At 33.6% G+C, this 19046-nt stretch overlaps 1 protein-coding gene across 1 annotated transcript in view; it reads left to right on the plus strand.

Moving 5' to 3' along the window:
• Arpc5 (Actin-related protein 2/3 complex, subunit 5) overlaps positions 1-19046 on the plus strand; it is a 48996-nt gene that overhangs the window by 6380 nt on the left and 23570 nt on the right. Inside the window, exons 2-3 of the mRNA XM_035350572.2 lie at positions 7422-7494; positions 13192-13368. Coding sequence (XP_035206463.1) covers positions 7422-7494; positions 13192-13368 — 250 coding nt within the window. The remainder of the gene's footprint in view (positions 1-7421; positions 7495-13191; positions 13369-19046) is intronic.

Genomic DNA, 19046 nt, shown 5'->3' on the forward strand with positions numbered 1-19046 from the left:
ACAAAAACAATTTTTTTTTTTTTTTTTTTTAAAGATTATTTCAAATACTTTTTTTGAATAAAAAAATGGTTATATCTATATTTTATTTCTGTTATTTCTGTCCTTGGCTTATATCTATATTTTATTTCTGTTAATATTATACTTATTGCTAATATTTGCATGTCGTTATTAACAATTTCATTTTAATAAAACTTGAAAGTAATGCAATATAAGTAAATTTTATTAATCTTTGAAATATTAAATCCTCAAATCTATTTTCTGAGAGTATTTATTGCTATTTTCATCTTCTATAGATATTTTTCACATTATTCGTCAATTTTATAAAGTTGCATTAGTTTAATTTTAAATTGGTTGCTTTGAAATACAGATAAACACCTAGAAAATCAAAATAAAGGTGGTGACTACTGTAAAATTCAAAGTTTGGGTTGCAGAATACCCTGAAAATGGAACCAAATGATTGTGTAAAATTTGTAAGTACTCTTTGACTGCAAAATATTAAGATCTGGAGAAGTGCATGGTTATTCAGAAACATAAAATACTTCCAACAAGAAGCATCAAATCAAAAAAGCTTCACTTAGGAAAACTGAGCAGAAAAGACAACAAGAGCAAATTATGTTTATATGTTGCAGAATATGGCACATTCCACATCGTCGAATCATTTTTCAACTGCATGGCAAGAAATTTTTAGTCTGCTCTGAATCTAAAATTCCTTCATATGAAATATATTGAAATTAATAAAAAAATATTCTGGCTCTTTATTTTAAAGATAGAATTTAAAAAAAAATTAATTGTAAATTTTATAGTTTATTTATCGCTGAAAGTGATCCTTTCACTATTGGTGTTATATATGATACAATGGTACTTATGTATAAGTGCAACAACCTTGGCTAAGTTTGGCACTTTTTTTTTTACACTCATGAAAGAAAGGCAGAATGTTATACAGTACAAACTCCGTAATCCGGACATCCATTATCCGGAATGATCTATAATCCGGACCTCAAAGCCACAAACTTACGCATGTGCGTAAAGCGTTTACCCATGCGCGCTTCCAATAGAAAGTGACAGAGAGGTTATTGAAAATGAAAAAATTTCGATTGAGAAGTTAGCCGGTATTCTCGACACAGCAATTACATGACTTGAACAGTGGAACTTTGGAACTGAACAAGAAATGATGTCTGATTATAAAATTGAAGAGAAAGTATTAGCACAAAAAACGAAGCAACTTAAACAACTTACATTGAAAGAAATGTTTTATAAGGTAAACAAATAAATATTAAGCTTTTTTTTTTTTTTTTTTTTTGTAAATTTTGATACCCTTTAGATGATAATTGCTCTTTATTTCATAAATTACGGTTTCATATTTTTAATTGTATAATTTCTGCATGCCATCTTACCAGATTTAAATTGATGATCTATAATCGGGAAAAACCTCTAATCCGGAATCGCCGAAGTCCCGACAAGTCTTGGGCTGTTGGTGATATTGGTACTGTTTTGTTATCAGGACCGGATAAAGAAATATATGTATGCGTGCATGTATGTGTTGATGTAGAATGTATGTGTATATATACATACACATACATTTGTGTATCATGAGAGATTTGTGTATGATATGACGATCATGAGAGATATTCAATAATCTCCCTGAGTTAGGTTCCCTCCTTTGCAGAGAGGAGGATTATGCCATGCACACCCAAATTTCTGTTAATTTCTTTTTCATAAAGAAAGATATTGCAATGACTTATCCATATGTATTTTTATCTTCCATTGGGTAACATGGATCTCAGGAATATGGAAGGGATTTATTAATGCTTGTATGGCCAAATTAAAAAAATGCCTTCTTTATAATGGTTACAGTATTATTGATGCATACTGTAAGTGTTTAAGGAATGTCATTCATATAAGTTTAAACTATGTGGGTCTTAAGTCTGGGAAATTCATACGGCAATCCCCCCAAAAAGCGATTTTTGCGCCAATGTTGGTAGTAATCACTTTCTTTATGAATTATGTATTGCACCAGCGTCATTCGGGCGCTGCTGGTGTAGATCCAATTTCTGAAACTCCAATCAGATTGTCTTTTAGAAAGGCAAAGCAAATTTCCATGAACTTTGTTTTCCAGTAACCTCGAGAATCAAGAGACTGCACATGTGCAGTGCATGTTGAATGAAAGAAAATACCTTCCATTCTTGTATAAAACAAAAATCAGTTTAGTCCTAGTATACACACGAGATTTGGTGACATTGTGATGAACAGTAAATGGGTCATTTTAGCGTTGGCGACAATTTTCAAAATCATGCAAGGCTGTACCGTATACTAGGATTTTATCACAAAATCTTAAACCTTTTTTTTCCCTTTTTAATAAATACCTTATTTGTCATTTTGGAGGAAATAAAAAATAGCAGTCAGTCATCTAGTCTAACCATTTAATATAACTATATTTGCCAAAATATCGTTGATTATTGTAATTCAGTTTTTAATCTTTAAGTAACTAACTTTATTTTAATGTTAGTCATACCATTTAATGTGACTTCTTCCTTATAAATATTTATTATTAATTAATAATACTTCCAAATTTCAGGGAATTTTCTTTGACATACTCCTGAAACTAATTCTAACAATATGATGACATACCATCACAACATTTAATGCACATGTTTTTTGCTTATGTATGCTGCTAAATAAATATAACATATCCAGATTTATTTTAAAATGTTATTAAATAGATTTCTTCCTTTCGTTTACCTGTAAAATTTCTGGCAAAAAAAAAAGACATTTTTAATCCAAATTGGACAGATTTTAATCCCAGTCTTCAGTGGAGAAAACAACTATTATAGTTATAATAATAATGCTTTGGGGATTATATATTACATATACCAAATACATATGACTGTGAATAATACGAGGGTTGGAACTTTAATAGTGGCAACTATTTATTTACAAGGAATACAAAAGTGATTCATGTCACTATGTTTTACAGTCCTTCAATATAGTCGCCAGCATTGTGTACAACCCGTTTCCAATGATGTGGAAGTCGCAGAATACCTGTAGCAGCGCCTGTTTTGTTGATAGTTAGAATGGACCGGTCTACTGCCGCAAGAATCTCAGGAACAGTTTGGAAGCGACTGCCACGAAGTGGTTCCTTCATCTTAGGAATTAAGTCAAAATCACAAGGGCTTAGATCTGGGGAGTATGATGGATGGTAAAGCACTTCCCAGCCTCATTGCTTGAACAAATCAGTCATGGCTTGTGCTGCATGTGGCCGAGCATTGTCATGCAAAATGAGAGGAGCGTTCTGCAGAAAGTGTCGCCGTTTTTTTCTCAAAGCTGGTCGGAGATTGTGCTCCAAAAATGAGCAGTAATACTGCGCAGTGACGGTCTGCTGTGGGGGAACGGTATGCGTTAGGATGACACCATCACAGTTGTATACGAGAATCACCATAACTTTCACATTGCTGGGATTCTGATGAAATTTCGAACGTCGTGGTGACCCGTGATGATGCCATTCGTTTGATTGGCGTTTCAGTTGTGGCTGGTATGATCGAGTCCAAGTCTCATCCAGCGTAATGATATGGTTCAGAAGTCAAACAACAAAAATCAGCGTTATACCTACAAAATTTTCACAGGACTAGTTTCGATGGTTTTACCGAACCATCATCTTCAGCTGCAAAACCGCAAATGAACAAGATAGGAAATAATGATAAGAATAATAGCTGAAGATGCAAATCTTCAGCTGCAAAACCGCAAATGAACAAGATAGGAAATAATGATAAGAATAATAGCTGAAGATGATGGTTCGGTAAAACCATCGAAACTAGTCCTGTGAAAATTTTGTAGGTATAACGCTGATTTTTGTTGTTTGACTTCTGAATTAGTATTTATTCAGCGTGTTATTGTGTCTTAAGTAATGATATGGTGTAAAAAAGCATCTCCTTCGCGCTCATAGCACTCCAGGTGGGTTCGGGCAGCATCGTATCGTAGCCATTTCTGCATTTCCGTCAATTGATGTGGAACCCATCCTGAAGCAATTTTTCTCATGGACATGCGTTCCTTCAGAATGTGCAGCACAGTCGTATGCGCTAATCCTGTTTGTCCAGCCAGCTGACGAATCGTTTGGCGGCGATCACTGTCCATTAGTGTGGCAACAGCTTGCACCTCTGCATCGCTGACACTCAGACGACCTGGCTGCAGCATGTCTGCCACGTTTTGGCGTCCTTCATTGAATGCTTTCACCCATCTTGCTATGGTTCTGTAAGGCAATGCAGATTCCCCACAAGCCTCTTGAAGCCCTTGATTACACTGTCATGCTGTACAACCTCTGGCACATTCAATTTTTATCCAACATCGTTGTTCTTGTTTTGAAAACATGCTGACAACACTTACTTTAGACCGCGAGCTAATACAAGGATCCATTCTTCGCATCACTCCGCATGCGCGTGACGTAGGCAGGACGAGTCCTTTTGCTGAGAGGTAAGGTAGGTATGTAGTTCACATGTGGTATAAGCGATATTCTTTGGTTTTGTTGCGTAGCGTTTTTTCAGCTGTGTTGCCACTATTAAAGTTCCAACCCTTGTATATATATGTGTGTGTATGGGATTTGTAGCCATATGTAATTGTCAAAATTTTGTGTTTTCAAGTGCCACCATAATTAATCAACCGCTCAAACAGCCAACACATACTATGCAGATAAACTGGAATTTTCTCAAAACACACCTAGAAAAGTTAGGGAATTTCATTTTCCTGTTGGAGTGGCAACCCTAGTTTTAATAGATAAATCACATGAAATATTGATTTTAATTGCACAGTGCAAAGAATATATGTTTGTAAAAAATATTGGAGCTTTAAATTACGAGAATCATCAGCTATCTCTGAAAGCAGTTCAATTCTTGTTGGAATTTCAATCAAAAGAAAGTTGTCGTCAAATGAAAATGTGTATTGAATACTTCTATATCTCTTGCAAGAGCTTAAATAACTGTACATTGGATCTAATTGGTAGAGAACAGGCCAGTGTAGAATTAAAAAGTAGGCAGAAAAGGCAACTGCAAATTGCCATAGATTTTGAATAAAGCTCTGTTTCTAGGGCAATCAGTCATAGGTTATTCTTCGTCAGGAGTAGAAAAGAATTGGAAGCACATGTCTTTTTCCAATCACTCACAAAAATGGTAAAATTTATTCAGAATCCATGCCAATCTAAAGGTACCTTTTTTGCTTAATTTTAAAATATACTTCAGATGCTAGTTGGGGTACAAATATATCAATACATAACTCTTTTTATATTTGGAAAAGTATCTACTATCTATGCAATTAAGGTAATTATTATCATGCCACGATCATATGCTATAACAAATGATAACTATACTGATAGTGTGAGATTTATCAAGTTTTTTATATGCATATAATGCATAGAGCAGTGTGTGAAGAGATTGTAGTAAAATTGTTTAGATTTAAAGCAAAAGTAAATATTATTAGTTATCATTCAAATTAACTTTATTTGTATGGCTTTAACACTTCAATTATGTGGATTTTTTTAAAATAATGTATTATAATGCTAAATGATTTCTAAAAGGAAAAATATGTGAAATATCCCCCAAATGCTATCAGTCCTTCAAATGACGTTTCCTGACATTATCTTTAAAAAGTGTAAATAGGAGATTTCATTAAAATGTTTAGTATGAACAAGAAATTACGAATAACAAAGTTGTCCACTGGTAAAATATTTTTCCACACCAAGTATTTTAAGTGGAAATTTTCAAAAGCCAAGTCTTTCTGGAATACTCTCATAAATTTATAATAGAAATATAGCATTTTGAACATTAATTTTTCCCGGCTAAATATTAAGACCTATTATTGGGTTTTGAGCTATTAAGAAAAAGGTAGAATAATCGGATTGTAGTACTCTTTTTCATACAGTTTTCTGATGTTAGGCATTTTCTTGCTTTTAGTGTTGAAGAAAATGGTGTTTTAACAATTCCGAGTTCCAGTGAGGGGGAAATAATACCCATGTTTTTGTATTGGGTTGTTGTGAATGAAGTGGCTGTTGAATGCCATCAGATTTCTACTGGTTGCAGAAGACAGCAGGCATTAAGATATATGTAAATTCTTTTGTCATATGACATTAGCACATGTAGGTGATGCAATTATAATATTTGTTTTATTCAACAAGTATTAAACATTAAGTATTACTGGATCTAAATCAGTATGGAATCTTGCAGTTAGAGTTGTACTGTATGGGTTTAAAATGGGAAATCTACAGTGGGTACTGTAAAAGATATCAATAACATATTTAGTGGAGGAAACAATGAGAGATCTACTTACCAGTGGTTTGCGAAATTTCGCTTAGGAAATTTGAGGCTACAAAATGAACCCCCTTGGCTGCCATTCTTCTTCCATTAATTTGAAAGTGTTAAAGGATTTAATCTAATCAGATCCTCTATAAACTGTGCTAGAAATCAACCACACACTAAATTTGCATTTTTAAACTGTTTCACAGCACTTGGCTGTAGATACAAAAAGTAAGGAAGTTCAATGATTAGGTGCCACATGAACTCATTGATGAAAACAAATCACAGTGTTAGGAAGGATGCTCCTTCTTAAAAAGGAGTAAGAAGAAGGGTTCCTGCAAAAAAAAAAAAAAAAAAAAAATTGTGACTGTGGATCAAAAGTGGATGTTCTATGATAATTGCACATATTTGTTGCACTGGTTCTTAGTGAAAGGCATTCCAGGAGGAACCCAGAAGGCATCTTAGCATCCAAATGTGATCTTTACTGCATGGTGATCTTTTCTTGTGTCATTAGCTACTCATTCCTGTCATAAGGTGAAATGATAAATTGTATAAGTATGCAGCAAATGCATGATAAATTATGACACAAACAACCATCACATGTGAAGAGGCATGGATTTCTATTGCTTCAGGATAATGCCAAATAATACGTGATAATGTCAATCAGATAGCGGACCAGCAACATGGGAAACAAGGGCCTTATTCTCCACATTGTTCTGGCATTTACTCAAGACTTAATTTTTTGTTTGGCAATTTAGCCATTCCCCCCCCCCAAATGCTTTGCTAGTGATGCTTCAATGTATTGGATATTTGACAATATCATAGCTTCCAGACACTGATTTTTACAGTCTTGGTTCAAATGACCTTTTTTCACATTGGCAACAATGCACTGATGTTGCTGAAAATTTCTTTAATTTCAGTTGTCCTTAAAATAGGTCATTTAATTTGCAACAACACAGTATTATAAGGGACTCTTATTTTTATTCTGTTTTTGATTTAATTATTTTCAAAATTTTATAATCATGCCTTGAGTCTATAATTTCATCTGTTTAAATTAACTAAGTATTTTCTTAAGACTTGTGAATCATTTATAACTATACATTTATTAATTAATTTTTCAAATGTTATTTCCTTAACATTTTGTAGAGGTAAACATGTTGAAGCCCTAAAAATACTGCTGCGTTCTGCACCAACAGGCACCAAGAACCAAAATATCAAAGTAAGAAGCTGATAGAAATATTTAGAAGAGTATTTTAATTTTAAATTAATGAAAAGTATAGACTTCAGGGAGTTTGGTAATGTAGTATAAGTAAGATTTTAGGCTAGAGTATAATTTCTCTTAGTTTCATATTCTGTTACCAAAATGTATAGGGTGATTCGGAAATTTCCATTTTTTTCTTTTAATGAATGATACAGATGAAGCAGTACAAAAACGTAAGAAAATTTCATTGAATTAAATAAGCGGCATTTTGTCTATGACCTTTTTGCCATCTCTTCGGCAACTGGAAAATTCCTTTTTTAAAGAAACCATTAGGTTTATTCATATATAAATTATCAAGTTGCTGCTTAACAGTCTTCCAAGAAATGAACTCCAGGCCGTTCAGAGTATTTTAAAGTGACATGAAGAGATGAAAATCACAGCAGGCAAGTCTAGTGAATATAAGAGCAAACACAAAAAATTGTGGTCATACTTAGTAAATATGTGGGATTCATCGAAATGTGGGGCCAAGCATTATTGTGACGGAAGACAGCACCCTGATTGGTCAATTAAAAGTGCTTTGTTTTAATTTCTGCTTTTAAAATTGTCATTTAGAAACAGTTTATTCCCTGATTTGGTATTAACAATTCATAGTGTATAGTTATTTTGTAATCCCATCATACACAAAGCACTACCTTTTTTTTTCAGATACAGCCACCCCCCTTCTCCATATTACTACAGGGGGTTCTTTTGGCCAAATCCATAATCTTTTTCTAGTAACGTTACTGTATAATATAATCTTCTCATCTCCAGTAATGAATTGTTTCAAAAAATGAGTATCTTTATTTTTTTTTCAGCAAAGAATCTCATGCCAGAATTCCAGCAAGTATGTTCTGCTTTGTTAAATTATGGTACTGTTTGGAATATTTAGACTATCAGATAGTTCCTAAACTATATAATGTCCATTTTCAATAATAGCTCTCTTTAATAGTCCTTGTTTACGAGGGATGGTCTTCTAGTAGGAGTAGGCATCATCTTCGAGGCTGCAAATTCCGCACTTGAACTGCTCAAACCACCTATGAATTGTATAATCAGAAACAGCGCATTGTCCATATATAGCAAAAAATTTGGCAAATTAGTACTGATTAGCATTTTCCTTTACTGAAATAAGAGAGCAGAGAATATTGTTACGTTATTTTTCCTTCCTTTTTTACGTTACGTACGTACGGGGTTCGTGCGGATTTGGAGTGAATAACGACGACACTTGATGAAGTATCGAAACACGTTTTATTTACCAATATTAATCAGGATAGCTCCAGCTCCAAAATCACGTTTGCAGTCGTCGAAGAACTACTGTAAATATGCTGACACAATCAGTGATACAGCCTCCAGGTTATCAGGCTGTAACAATAGAGACTGCTTTGCTGCAAAGCAGAGCTCCTGACTCTGCTCGGTTGTTCTTAGAACTCCACGTACTCTCGATACTCTCCACGCTACAACTCGCGATGCACTCGACTCCTCGGTTCAGTCGTTCCCGAAGCTCAACAGACTCTCTTGACGATGCACGAACCATGATACACTAAGAGACTCTTTCGGTGCACTCGATGACCCATTCGACACTCGCTGATCGACTGTCAACTCAATGGACTCTCTGCACAGACTGTCGCCAAATGTGGCAACCCTGCTTTCCCTAGCCATTTTCTGACAACCCTAAACCTTCGTTGAGGGGAAGCTATCTTACCGTACCTGTACATTTCGTAACGGTATGATGGAAGTGAAATTTTATGTTCTTCATTCTTAGTGCTGCACTGAAACAAAAATTATGCCACAAGGCATGCTAGAATTATACAGTGTGAACAGAAAAAACTGCATTTAAACATCCACTTTGATCAAGGTCACTCCTTATTGACGCTAACAAAATAATTGGAGGAAAATGCTCTTTGATTAAAAAAAAAAAAAAAAAAAACAGAACATTTCAAATGACCCAGTATTCAGTGTCGTTTGGAATGTTCAAAATGAATTTCCAGATTTCATGATCTGAAGCTACTCTGTTCGAAGATATAAATCCATAGTCCTATTGTTCAGGAACGTGCACAAACTCAGTTAATGCACAATAATTTAATATGTTCATTATAATGTAGATTTTTTGCGGCAACAGTGATTTTTTTTATATATTGCTTTGAGCGTGATAACGCATGGAATGTTATTCTTTTTTGTAATGTTTAGAATGCTAAATAAAATAGTTCATTGTTAATTAAAAAGGTTTTCTCTGCTAAATATATTACCATTCGTCCGAAGTTGTTAAATAAGTCATGAAATTGATTAATTTCAAACAACTGGCGTCCTTCGACAGGACGGAATGGCTATTTGAAGAAAAAGAAACAACGGTTTGAAAACGAAACGTTGATTTCGTATTGGAATTTATCAAGTGAGTTTATGATTTGTTTGATTATATACTTTATTATTTGAATATATTGGACATATTGAAATTAAAATCATGGAATTTTTATTAAAAAAGCATAAACCACTAAGGCAATCGTTTACGATAACTGCCAATGCTTTAGAGGCTGAAATTCTAAAGCCTGACATGGAGATTAATTAACTCCAAGTATTGAGCTCACAGTTGGAGGGAAAATTCAACAGATTAGATGAAGTTCAATCACAAATTTCCGAAATTTTGTTGAAAAGTGAAAACGAAAGTGAATATTTGGCTGATTTTGACATGAATGAAACATATCGTGATAAATATATCAGTTTAAAAACAAAAGTAGAAAATAGAATGGTGAATGGTGAATTCCACTCCTGTAATTACACCTGGAACTTTAGAAAATTCCATGAAAAGGAACTTTAAATTACCAAAGTTGGAGCTTCAAAAATTCAATGGGGAGACCCGTAATTGGTTAGGATTTTGGGGACAGTTTAAGAAGATCGATGAAGATGTAAATATAGATGACGATGACAAATTTCAGTACCTATTGCAGGCAACGGTCATTGGATCCCCAGCGAGAGAGCTCATAGATAGTTATCCTCCCTCAGGCACGAATTATAAAGAAGCTATCAAGCAGCTAAAATCTCGATTTGCACAAGACGAATTACTGATAGAAATCTATGTTCGCGAATTATTAAAGTTGGTTTTAGCTCAAGCTAGCAAAAAAGGAAATATGATTCTATCCAACTTATATGATAAGTTAGAGACGCAACCCAAGAGCTTTGGAGACGTTGGGGGTAAAAAGTGAGATTTATGCAGCTATGCTGTATCACCTTGTAGAGTCTTCACTACCTGAAGAAATTCTGAGTGCATGGGAGCGATCTCGCCAGCGTAGGGAAAGTGTTGCACACACTGAAAATTTGGAAAATTTATTGCATTTTCTCTGAGTTGAAGTTGAAAGTGAAGAGCGTCTTCAGTTGGACCGTACAAGTTTTTCTGCTCCAGACAAATTGGACTCGGTTCCAGCCACAGCAGCTTGTATTTATGCAGGAGATTCAAAGAAGAAACAGCTTAATTTTTGTGTTTGGTGTGACAAGGAAACACATAATTCTTATTAGTGCTTTAAGCTGCACAGCCTTTCATTGGAAGATAAGAAAAATTTACTAAGAAAGAAAAAAGCTTGTTTTAACTGCCTAAAAATTGTGCATGCTGCCGAAAAGTGTAAAAATTCTGTGAAATGCCTAGTTTGCAACAAACGTCATGTAACGGTGATGTGCAAAGAACTAAAAGGTTCTAGAAGTTCAAAAAAGGAAGCATCTAAAGCAGCTAACGAAACAAGTGAGACTTTATTGTCTAACCAAAAACTGCAAACAACTCTTCTCCAAACTATTATGGTGAAGATTGTCCATAATCGAAAAAAGGAGCTTGTGAGAACTCTTTTTGACAGTGGGTCACAAAGATCTTACTTACGGAAAGACATAATAAAGAGACTAGATTTAGTCCCATTAGATCAAGAGACTTTGAGCCATAATTTGTTTGGTGGAGTTGAAACTGAATCTCAGGTCCATGGTATTTTTGATATCGAAATACAAGAAACGGAAAATAAATTCAAATATGAATTATCGGTTTTAGATAAAGACAAAATTTGTGGATACATTCCTAGAGTGAAACTCAAACATATATGTTCCTGACTTCGAGAACATAAAATCAAAATCAGTGATTCTGGAAGAGATATACCAGATATCGGATTGTTAATAGGAGCCGACTATTCCGGACAGTTAATGACGAATAATATCATTCCAATTGACAAAAACCTTATTGCCATTGAAACAAAATTGGGTTGGACCCTACAAGGCCCAGTGCAAAGTCATAATCCCTTGCTTGGTACCGTCGGACTTTGTTATTTGGATCTCGCAGAACTATGGAATTTAGAGACAATTGGCATAAAAGATCCGGCGGAAGTTAAGACTAAGGAGAATTTAGACACTGACACGATCAAATTTTTCCTAGAGAACATTAAAGTAATTGAGGGCAATAGGTATGCAGTCTGTTTGCCTTGGAAGGATAGTCATCGGATTCTTGAAGATAATAAAGATAAAGCGGAAAAAAGACTTTTCGCCAATACACCAAGACTGCAGAAGATGGGATTTTTTGATTAATATGATGGTATTATTAAAAACTGGCACGAGGAAGGTATAATTGAAATAGCTCCGAATAATAGGGATACTGGTCACTATTCATTTCATCAAGCAGTAATCAAGGATTCCAGTCTGACTACAAAAGTGCGACCTGTATTCGATGCATCATTGAAGGATGAAAATGGGAATTCCTTGAATGCTTGCCTCGAAAAAGGGCCGAATTTAATAGAAATTCTTCCAAAACTTTTGATACAATTGGTATTATGTAAATCAAGTGTAGCGCCTGCCAAAGAAGTAACTATTCCTAGATTAGAGTTGCTTGGAGCACTTATAGCTACTCGGCTGTATCGTCAAGTCACTGACATTCTTAAATTGACAAAGTGCCAAGTGTACCTTTGGAGTGACTCATCTGAAGTTCTGACATGGATAAAAAAAGACTCCCACTGGAGTGTTTTGGTGACAAAATCATGTAGCTGAAATAAGGAGATGCACAAATCTGGACGACTGGCATTACGTACCAAACTCAAGCAATCCAGCTGATCTTCCCTCTAGAGGGTGCGATGCCAAAATGTTGCTACAGAGCATATGGTGGAAGTGGCCGGATTGGCTTAAAAAAGAGCCGGATAAATGGCCTCTCTCTGAAGAATCAGAACTAGAAACTGATGAACTGAGTAGAGAATATGTTGCAATTTCCTAAAATTGCAAGGTGGGAGGATGTTCAGGAACGTGCACGAACTCGGTTAATACACAATAATTTAATATGTTCATTATAATGTAGATTTTTTGTGGCAACAGTGATTTTTTTTATATATTGCTTTGAGCGTGATAACGCATGGAATGTTATTCTTTTTTGTAATGTTTAGAATGCTAAATAAAATAGTTCGTTGTTAATTAAAAAGGTTTTCTCTGCTAAATATATTACTATTTGTCCGAAGTTATTAAATAAGTCAAGAAATTGATTAATTTCAAACACCTATATTTAAGCTATGATTAATTTTTTGGCGAGGAATTTCGTGTCTTAACTGCAGTAGTTTCTTGAATTTAATTCAGTGTATTGTTTAATGTTGTGTGAACTTTAGTAAATATTGTTTTGTGTACTGAATGCGAAAAATTATGTCTTAGTTTTATTAATTTAATGTCTCTGTTTTTTAGGATGCTGCATTTAATCTAGTTCTGAAAGTAATTTTGTCTATAAAAACAAGTGATATGGAAAAAGCAGTTGCTCAGTTAGATAGAGATCAAATAGATATACTAATGAAATATGTTTACAAGGGTTTTGAAAATCCATCTGAAGGCAGAAGTGCTCATCTTTTAGCATGGCATGAAAAAGTAGGTTTTTTTTTTTTTTTTTTTTTTTTTGAAAAACATTACATGATTATAGTAAGAAAGTGGATATATTTATATTATTCACACTCTGAAAAAATAATTTCACCATTATAAAGATTTTTAGAACATCAATAAGGATATGATCACCTTGTGACAAAATGTTTGACAATTCATGATGCATTTGTATTAGGATGGAGCGAAAAAATAAAAAGTTCTGTAATTCACACACACTGTCCCTCAAAAGTTGTGTGTTTAGTATTCATTTCCTGCAAGAGCCTTGAAATTTTGCACTTTTGTAAAAGCACAGTAAAACCACAAAAATTTTCGAAAATTCTAGGATACCCTTTAGTAGTTGTGTGACTAATATGTCACCGATGAATTTTTTGAAAACTACTTCATTCCCTGCAAAGAGCCTTGAAATTTGCAATTGTTACATTAAACTTCCATATTATAATAAAATATTTCAGTGTGTTTTATTTTTCTCAACAACACTGCTAACATGCAGCAGTACATTATGCAAAGTACTGTAAATATTTTCTTTGAAACTAGCAAAACTGTAAAATATTTCTGCATGTGTTTTAAGAAATTATTGTTCACTTAAAAAATGAATGTAAGAATAATTGATTTGATAAAGAAAGCATGAGAAGAAATATAATCTTTTAAAATTTTACATCAGCAGAAAGGAAATTGCCAGGTTTAAAGCTAAAGTTCAAGCTTTCAGAGAGAAAGTAAAAAAACTGTTTGTCCCTGCTCCATGCAGATGTGCTGACTACAAATACTCTAGTTATGAGAAAGCACAGGAAGTTTCTGCAAGAGAATAGGTTTTCCTGTCTGACCAGAGAACTGTAAGACGAATGGACATTGGTTCCATTCATCTGTAAAATTAGTCAGCAACTAAATAAAAAAGGGGGGACTAGCTTTGGGGGAGCACGAATTTCCAAATTTCATGGAAGTGAACCAGGTAGGTGCGTTTCCAATGAAGATGAAGACAAAGTTGTAGAAACAGCTTTTAAAAATCCCCAATCCCATGCCAGACAAGAGGAAGCAGATATCATCATCACTCTGCTGCAACTACAGGTGCACCACAAACCAGAATCAAGCTTTCAACATTTGCTAGAGTATTTGACAGGACAGGTCTACTGCCGCTGTTGTGACAGCATTAGTGTGCGATTTGCAAAGGGATAATGCTGAGAATGTAGCGAAAAAGGGCAAAGTTAAGAAATGTATAGATTCACAGATTATCACTGACATATGTAAATATCAAAGGGAGCAACGAGAACTGTGACAAAATCTGCTGAACCAACTAAGGAGATGAAATCAAACTTCAGGGTCTGTACTTGAATGGGAGAAAGTTGGCGAAAAATGGTCAGCTCCCATTGCAGATCTGAAGTGGAAGAATATATATCAGATTCTAGAACCACACAGTGTGTATCTTGGGCATGTTTCTCCATTAACATTTTTAGCATTTAGTATCAAAGAAGACTCATTGGCTATTCTAAATGATAAAAACATTGATGTATCTCAGCTTGCAGTGGTTGGGTGTGACAGAATTGCCGTGAGCACACGAAATTCATGAAGTGTCATTTGTTTACTAGAGAGTTTGGAAGATACCTATAGTAGATGACATGCCAACTTCACTACCGGTAAGGCACATAATAAATCATTTGAATGGACTGACAGCGGGTCGTCGTGAATTTTATGGACCTGTAGCTAAAAACTTAGTCTACTCTGAGCACCTCTCTGTAGTTGATTTTTCAACCATTTGAGAAAATTTGCCAGCCATGGGAGAGAATGATTTAAATCTCAATTCATATAAAAAATATCTTTGGAATATAAGCCGAGCTATTTCTTCAGGTAAATGCCCAACAAAACTGGCAACATGAAGTCTTAGGAAACTAATGCCTTACTATGGCCAGCAGATTCCTTTGAAGTTACATAAACAGCACTAATCTGTCTGCTGTCTTGAAAAAGATGCCATATTTTATCATATTGTGCTTCACTGCAGTTTTAGATTAAATGCAATCCAGCCATTAAAGATGCTTCTATTAACCCATGGTGTAATCTGTTTCTTGCAGTAGCTCACTTTTAATCTGGTCATCGTGGAAGATTCCGTTTAGCAAAATGGTTGCATTGCACATTTAGAGAATCAGATTGCATCTCTGCTCGCAGAGGAACTGAAGCACATTCAGAGTTAGGTGTACGAAGAATTCTTTTTGCGAGATCAATCACAGTCAAAGAAGCCATCTGTGCCAGTATGCAAATTCAAAAGTCGAGCAAATTATATTGATGTGCAACATTGCATTGACCTTATCGACTAGCAGCATTGTTAAATTACAGAGCCACCTCTTGCATGCTATAAATTGAGCAAAGATTTGAAGCACTATACGTAAAGGAAGGCTTTTAACTTCTTCCATGTACTTTTTATTTGTCATGCAGTTAAAAGGTGTGTTAACGTTCTTACAAAGGTTTCCAGACAAGTAATGTAGGGTTAGAACTCCAGATGGAGTAATCAGAACAAAAATTTTCGACAGCTTGATTACTTTTGAAACTCGGTCTAAATTCAAGAGTATGAAGTAAATACTAAGGACACAGTGACCAAAGATAGAATGGTTAAAATGGACATGGGTGCAACTCACTCTGCAACGACCACTTCATGGCAAGTTCCATGTAGTTCATTGGATCAGCAAAGAGTTGTGTTTTCATAAAGTAAGTCCTACAGTCATTAATTAAAGAAAAAGTTAGATTTTGATTCTCAAAATTTTTGTACCATTACAAAATTTCAAGGCTCTTGTGGGAAATGACGAAATAAAAAAATTTGAAAAAAATTGTGCATGATATATAAGTTATTACTTAACTTTTGAGGTATAGTAAGTTTTCATCTGATAAGTTTTAGAAAATTTCATTGTTTTCCCCTCTATCCGTATATATTTTCATAAATGAAAGTATGTTAATCTAGAAACATCACTGACACTGTGATATATTTCGTACTTGTGTCAGTTCTGTAGCCACGTTCTTGCAAAAAATTACCTAAAACTGCAGATACTAATTGAGCATTAAAACAGATTTTCTACATACCAGCAGAACTGTCAGCTTTTAGTTCAAAGCCTTTTCCTGATATTCTTTTGGTATAAACAACATTGCTGATTCTGTAATTTTAGCTTTCTATCTATCTATCGATTTGGGAGTTTAGCTGTCATGACAACCCTGATTTAATTATGATTTTATTCTTTATTGTTGTGTAGCAATATTTCTTTTAATGCAGATATTAATAACATAGTAAATATTACTTAGCTGATTGAAAACATTTAAAATTATGAAATACCTAAAAATTGGTTTTGAAATAAAAGAATAAATAAAAATGGAAATTTGTAAAAATAAAAAGATCTGAAAAACAGTATGTTAAAATCAATAAAAGTAGTCCATGTGAATATTTAATTGAAAAAACTGGTAACAGAACAGAATAAACAGAATAATTGTGCAAAATATAATTATAATCTAAATAAAATGCATGGGACGTATTAAGGCAAAGATATTATAAATAATATACAAGGAGACACATCAAAACAAATTTGCCAATTTGTGATATAGGATATATAAGGAAAAGAATTGAGAAAAATCTAAAAAATATGCATACTGTTTAAACCAAAAGAGTACTTGTGCTTTGGAAGCAAAAGTAAGCTGTAATTAGTTGTATTAAGTACTGAAGCTGTAACTTTCCAAAGTATTACAAAAACGCAAAAGAAAAAATTGAGAACTGGTAAAAACAGATTTAGAACTTTATTAAAATTGAAGTATGGCCAAAATATTAAAACAGAATGAACTATTTTTGCTGTTGTCAGGGGGATGGACAAAAGTAGTTTAATTTTTTGTTCTAATTAGTTGGTATGACTGATCATTTCTAATACTGTGCAATTTTCAAAAAGAAAAATGATTTAGTTAGGAAAGTTGCATTGCAGGATTTCCCATCTTGATCTTAACAACCGAATTTTACTTTAAAAAATAAATAAATAAGCATAAATAAAGCACTTCAAATGTAGGGTATTGGTAAATTCCAAAAATATAGTTGAAAAATTATAAAGTAGTTAAGTACAACAAAGATTTTAAAAGCATATGTTAATTTTAACTACAGAAAAAAGGCTTAAAAACTTCAAAATGTGGACTATCAATAATTTCCAGAAATGTCACTGAAAAATGCAAAATAATGATGAAAAAGATGATAAAGCCTGTAAATACAATAAAAATAAATCCAATAAAAGGGCAGCTATTTAGGCTCAAGTGTCTTAACAAAACAAGGAAGAAAATGTATTTACTACTACAGAGTTTTAAGTTGAAATGGAAGCTTGAGGCAAAATGCAGTTATGAGGTCATCCCAAGTGAATGCAGAATTTAAATTGTTTGTCCATATGATGTGCTGGAGAGAGGAGGGATAGAAGGAGTAGTTATAAGCAAACAGTGAATCAGAGAAGCTTTTAATTATGGGGATGTAAGCAAAAAATGTATAAGTTTAAAATTAGGAGGGTGGATGGTATTTAAAGCATGTTACAGTAATTGATAAATTAAAATTTCTGGTAGCAGTAAAGCAAACAAGAAAAGAAAAAATTGGAGAGGACTTGAAGAGGGTTGGCCTTGTTAGTAACAGAAATCTGCTACCAGAATGGAAAAAAATAAATATACAAAAGTTTACAAATTTTTTTTTACAAAAATTACACACCTACAATTAGTCTGCCTGAGAATTTAAATTAAAGAAATTTGTAATTTAGGTCCAGTTCGTTTATTAATAAAATAATTTAGGAAGTTGTTTATCTTCAGAGTGGCAAGGAGTGTTTTTATTTCGAATAAAAAGAATATCAGTGCAAGTATTTTTAATTCTTTGAACTTGGTTGATGATACTGGCAGCAGCTTTTTCAAAATAGTGAAATGCCAGTTAATTTAATGGTGGGAAAATTAAAAATATGCTTTTGTCAAAAAAAAAAAAATTGTAGGATTGATAATCCTTCGGTCAAGAAAATCAGTTTGCCTATAATTATGGTCCTATCGAGTTCGAGGCAAGAAGGGTAAATTTTTTTTCAATCAAACCTTCATTTTGAATAGAAATAATGTTGTTTATGTAACAGAAAGTCTAAATGAATTTCCTTTTAATAAAATTGAGACTTTTTCATGAATTATTCTTTTTTGGGGAAAAAGTATATTGATGCAGATACTCGCGGAGTAATTAGACCCCATAGGTATGCCGTTAGTTTACTTGAAAATCTTGTATTCCAATTTTGAAACATTATTTCACAACTTCATAAAAAAGGATTTTCCAGCAAATTCATGGGATGCCTTTGGGTACTAATACTGCATATTATTATTATTTTTTTTTATTGACTAAGCTTATAAGGAAAAACCTCCAGAGTTTAAAAATTTATACTTGTAAATTTCTTTTGATTTTTCTTAAATAAAGTATTGTGTTTGAAAATTATATATTGTGTAATTAGTTTAATTTTCATAGCTTGAGAGTATTGGGAAAAGTAATCATGCTGCTGGAACTTGTTACAATGACTCTTTGTATCCTACACAAAGAATGCATTCTGAGCCGTGGTAATTAGAATGAAAATTCTAGTGATTTCCCCTTAAAACACTTCTTAGTGTAGAATATATAAGGTCATTCATTATAATAGGTTTCAACAGTGCGAACTTTC

The sequence above is a fragment of the Stegodyphus dumicola genome, chromosome X2, assembly GCF_044657685.1.
Source record: "Stegodyphus dumicola isolate Sdum_Otavi_A_Nest chromosome X2, ASM4465768v1".
Classification (NCBI taxonomy): domain Eukaryota; kingdom Metazoa; phylum Arthropoda; class Arachnida; order Araneae; family Eresidae; genus Stegodyphus; species Stegodyphus dumicola.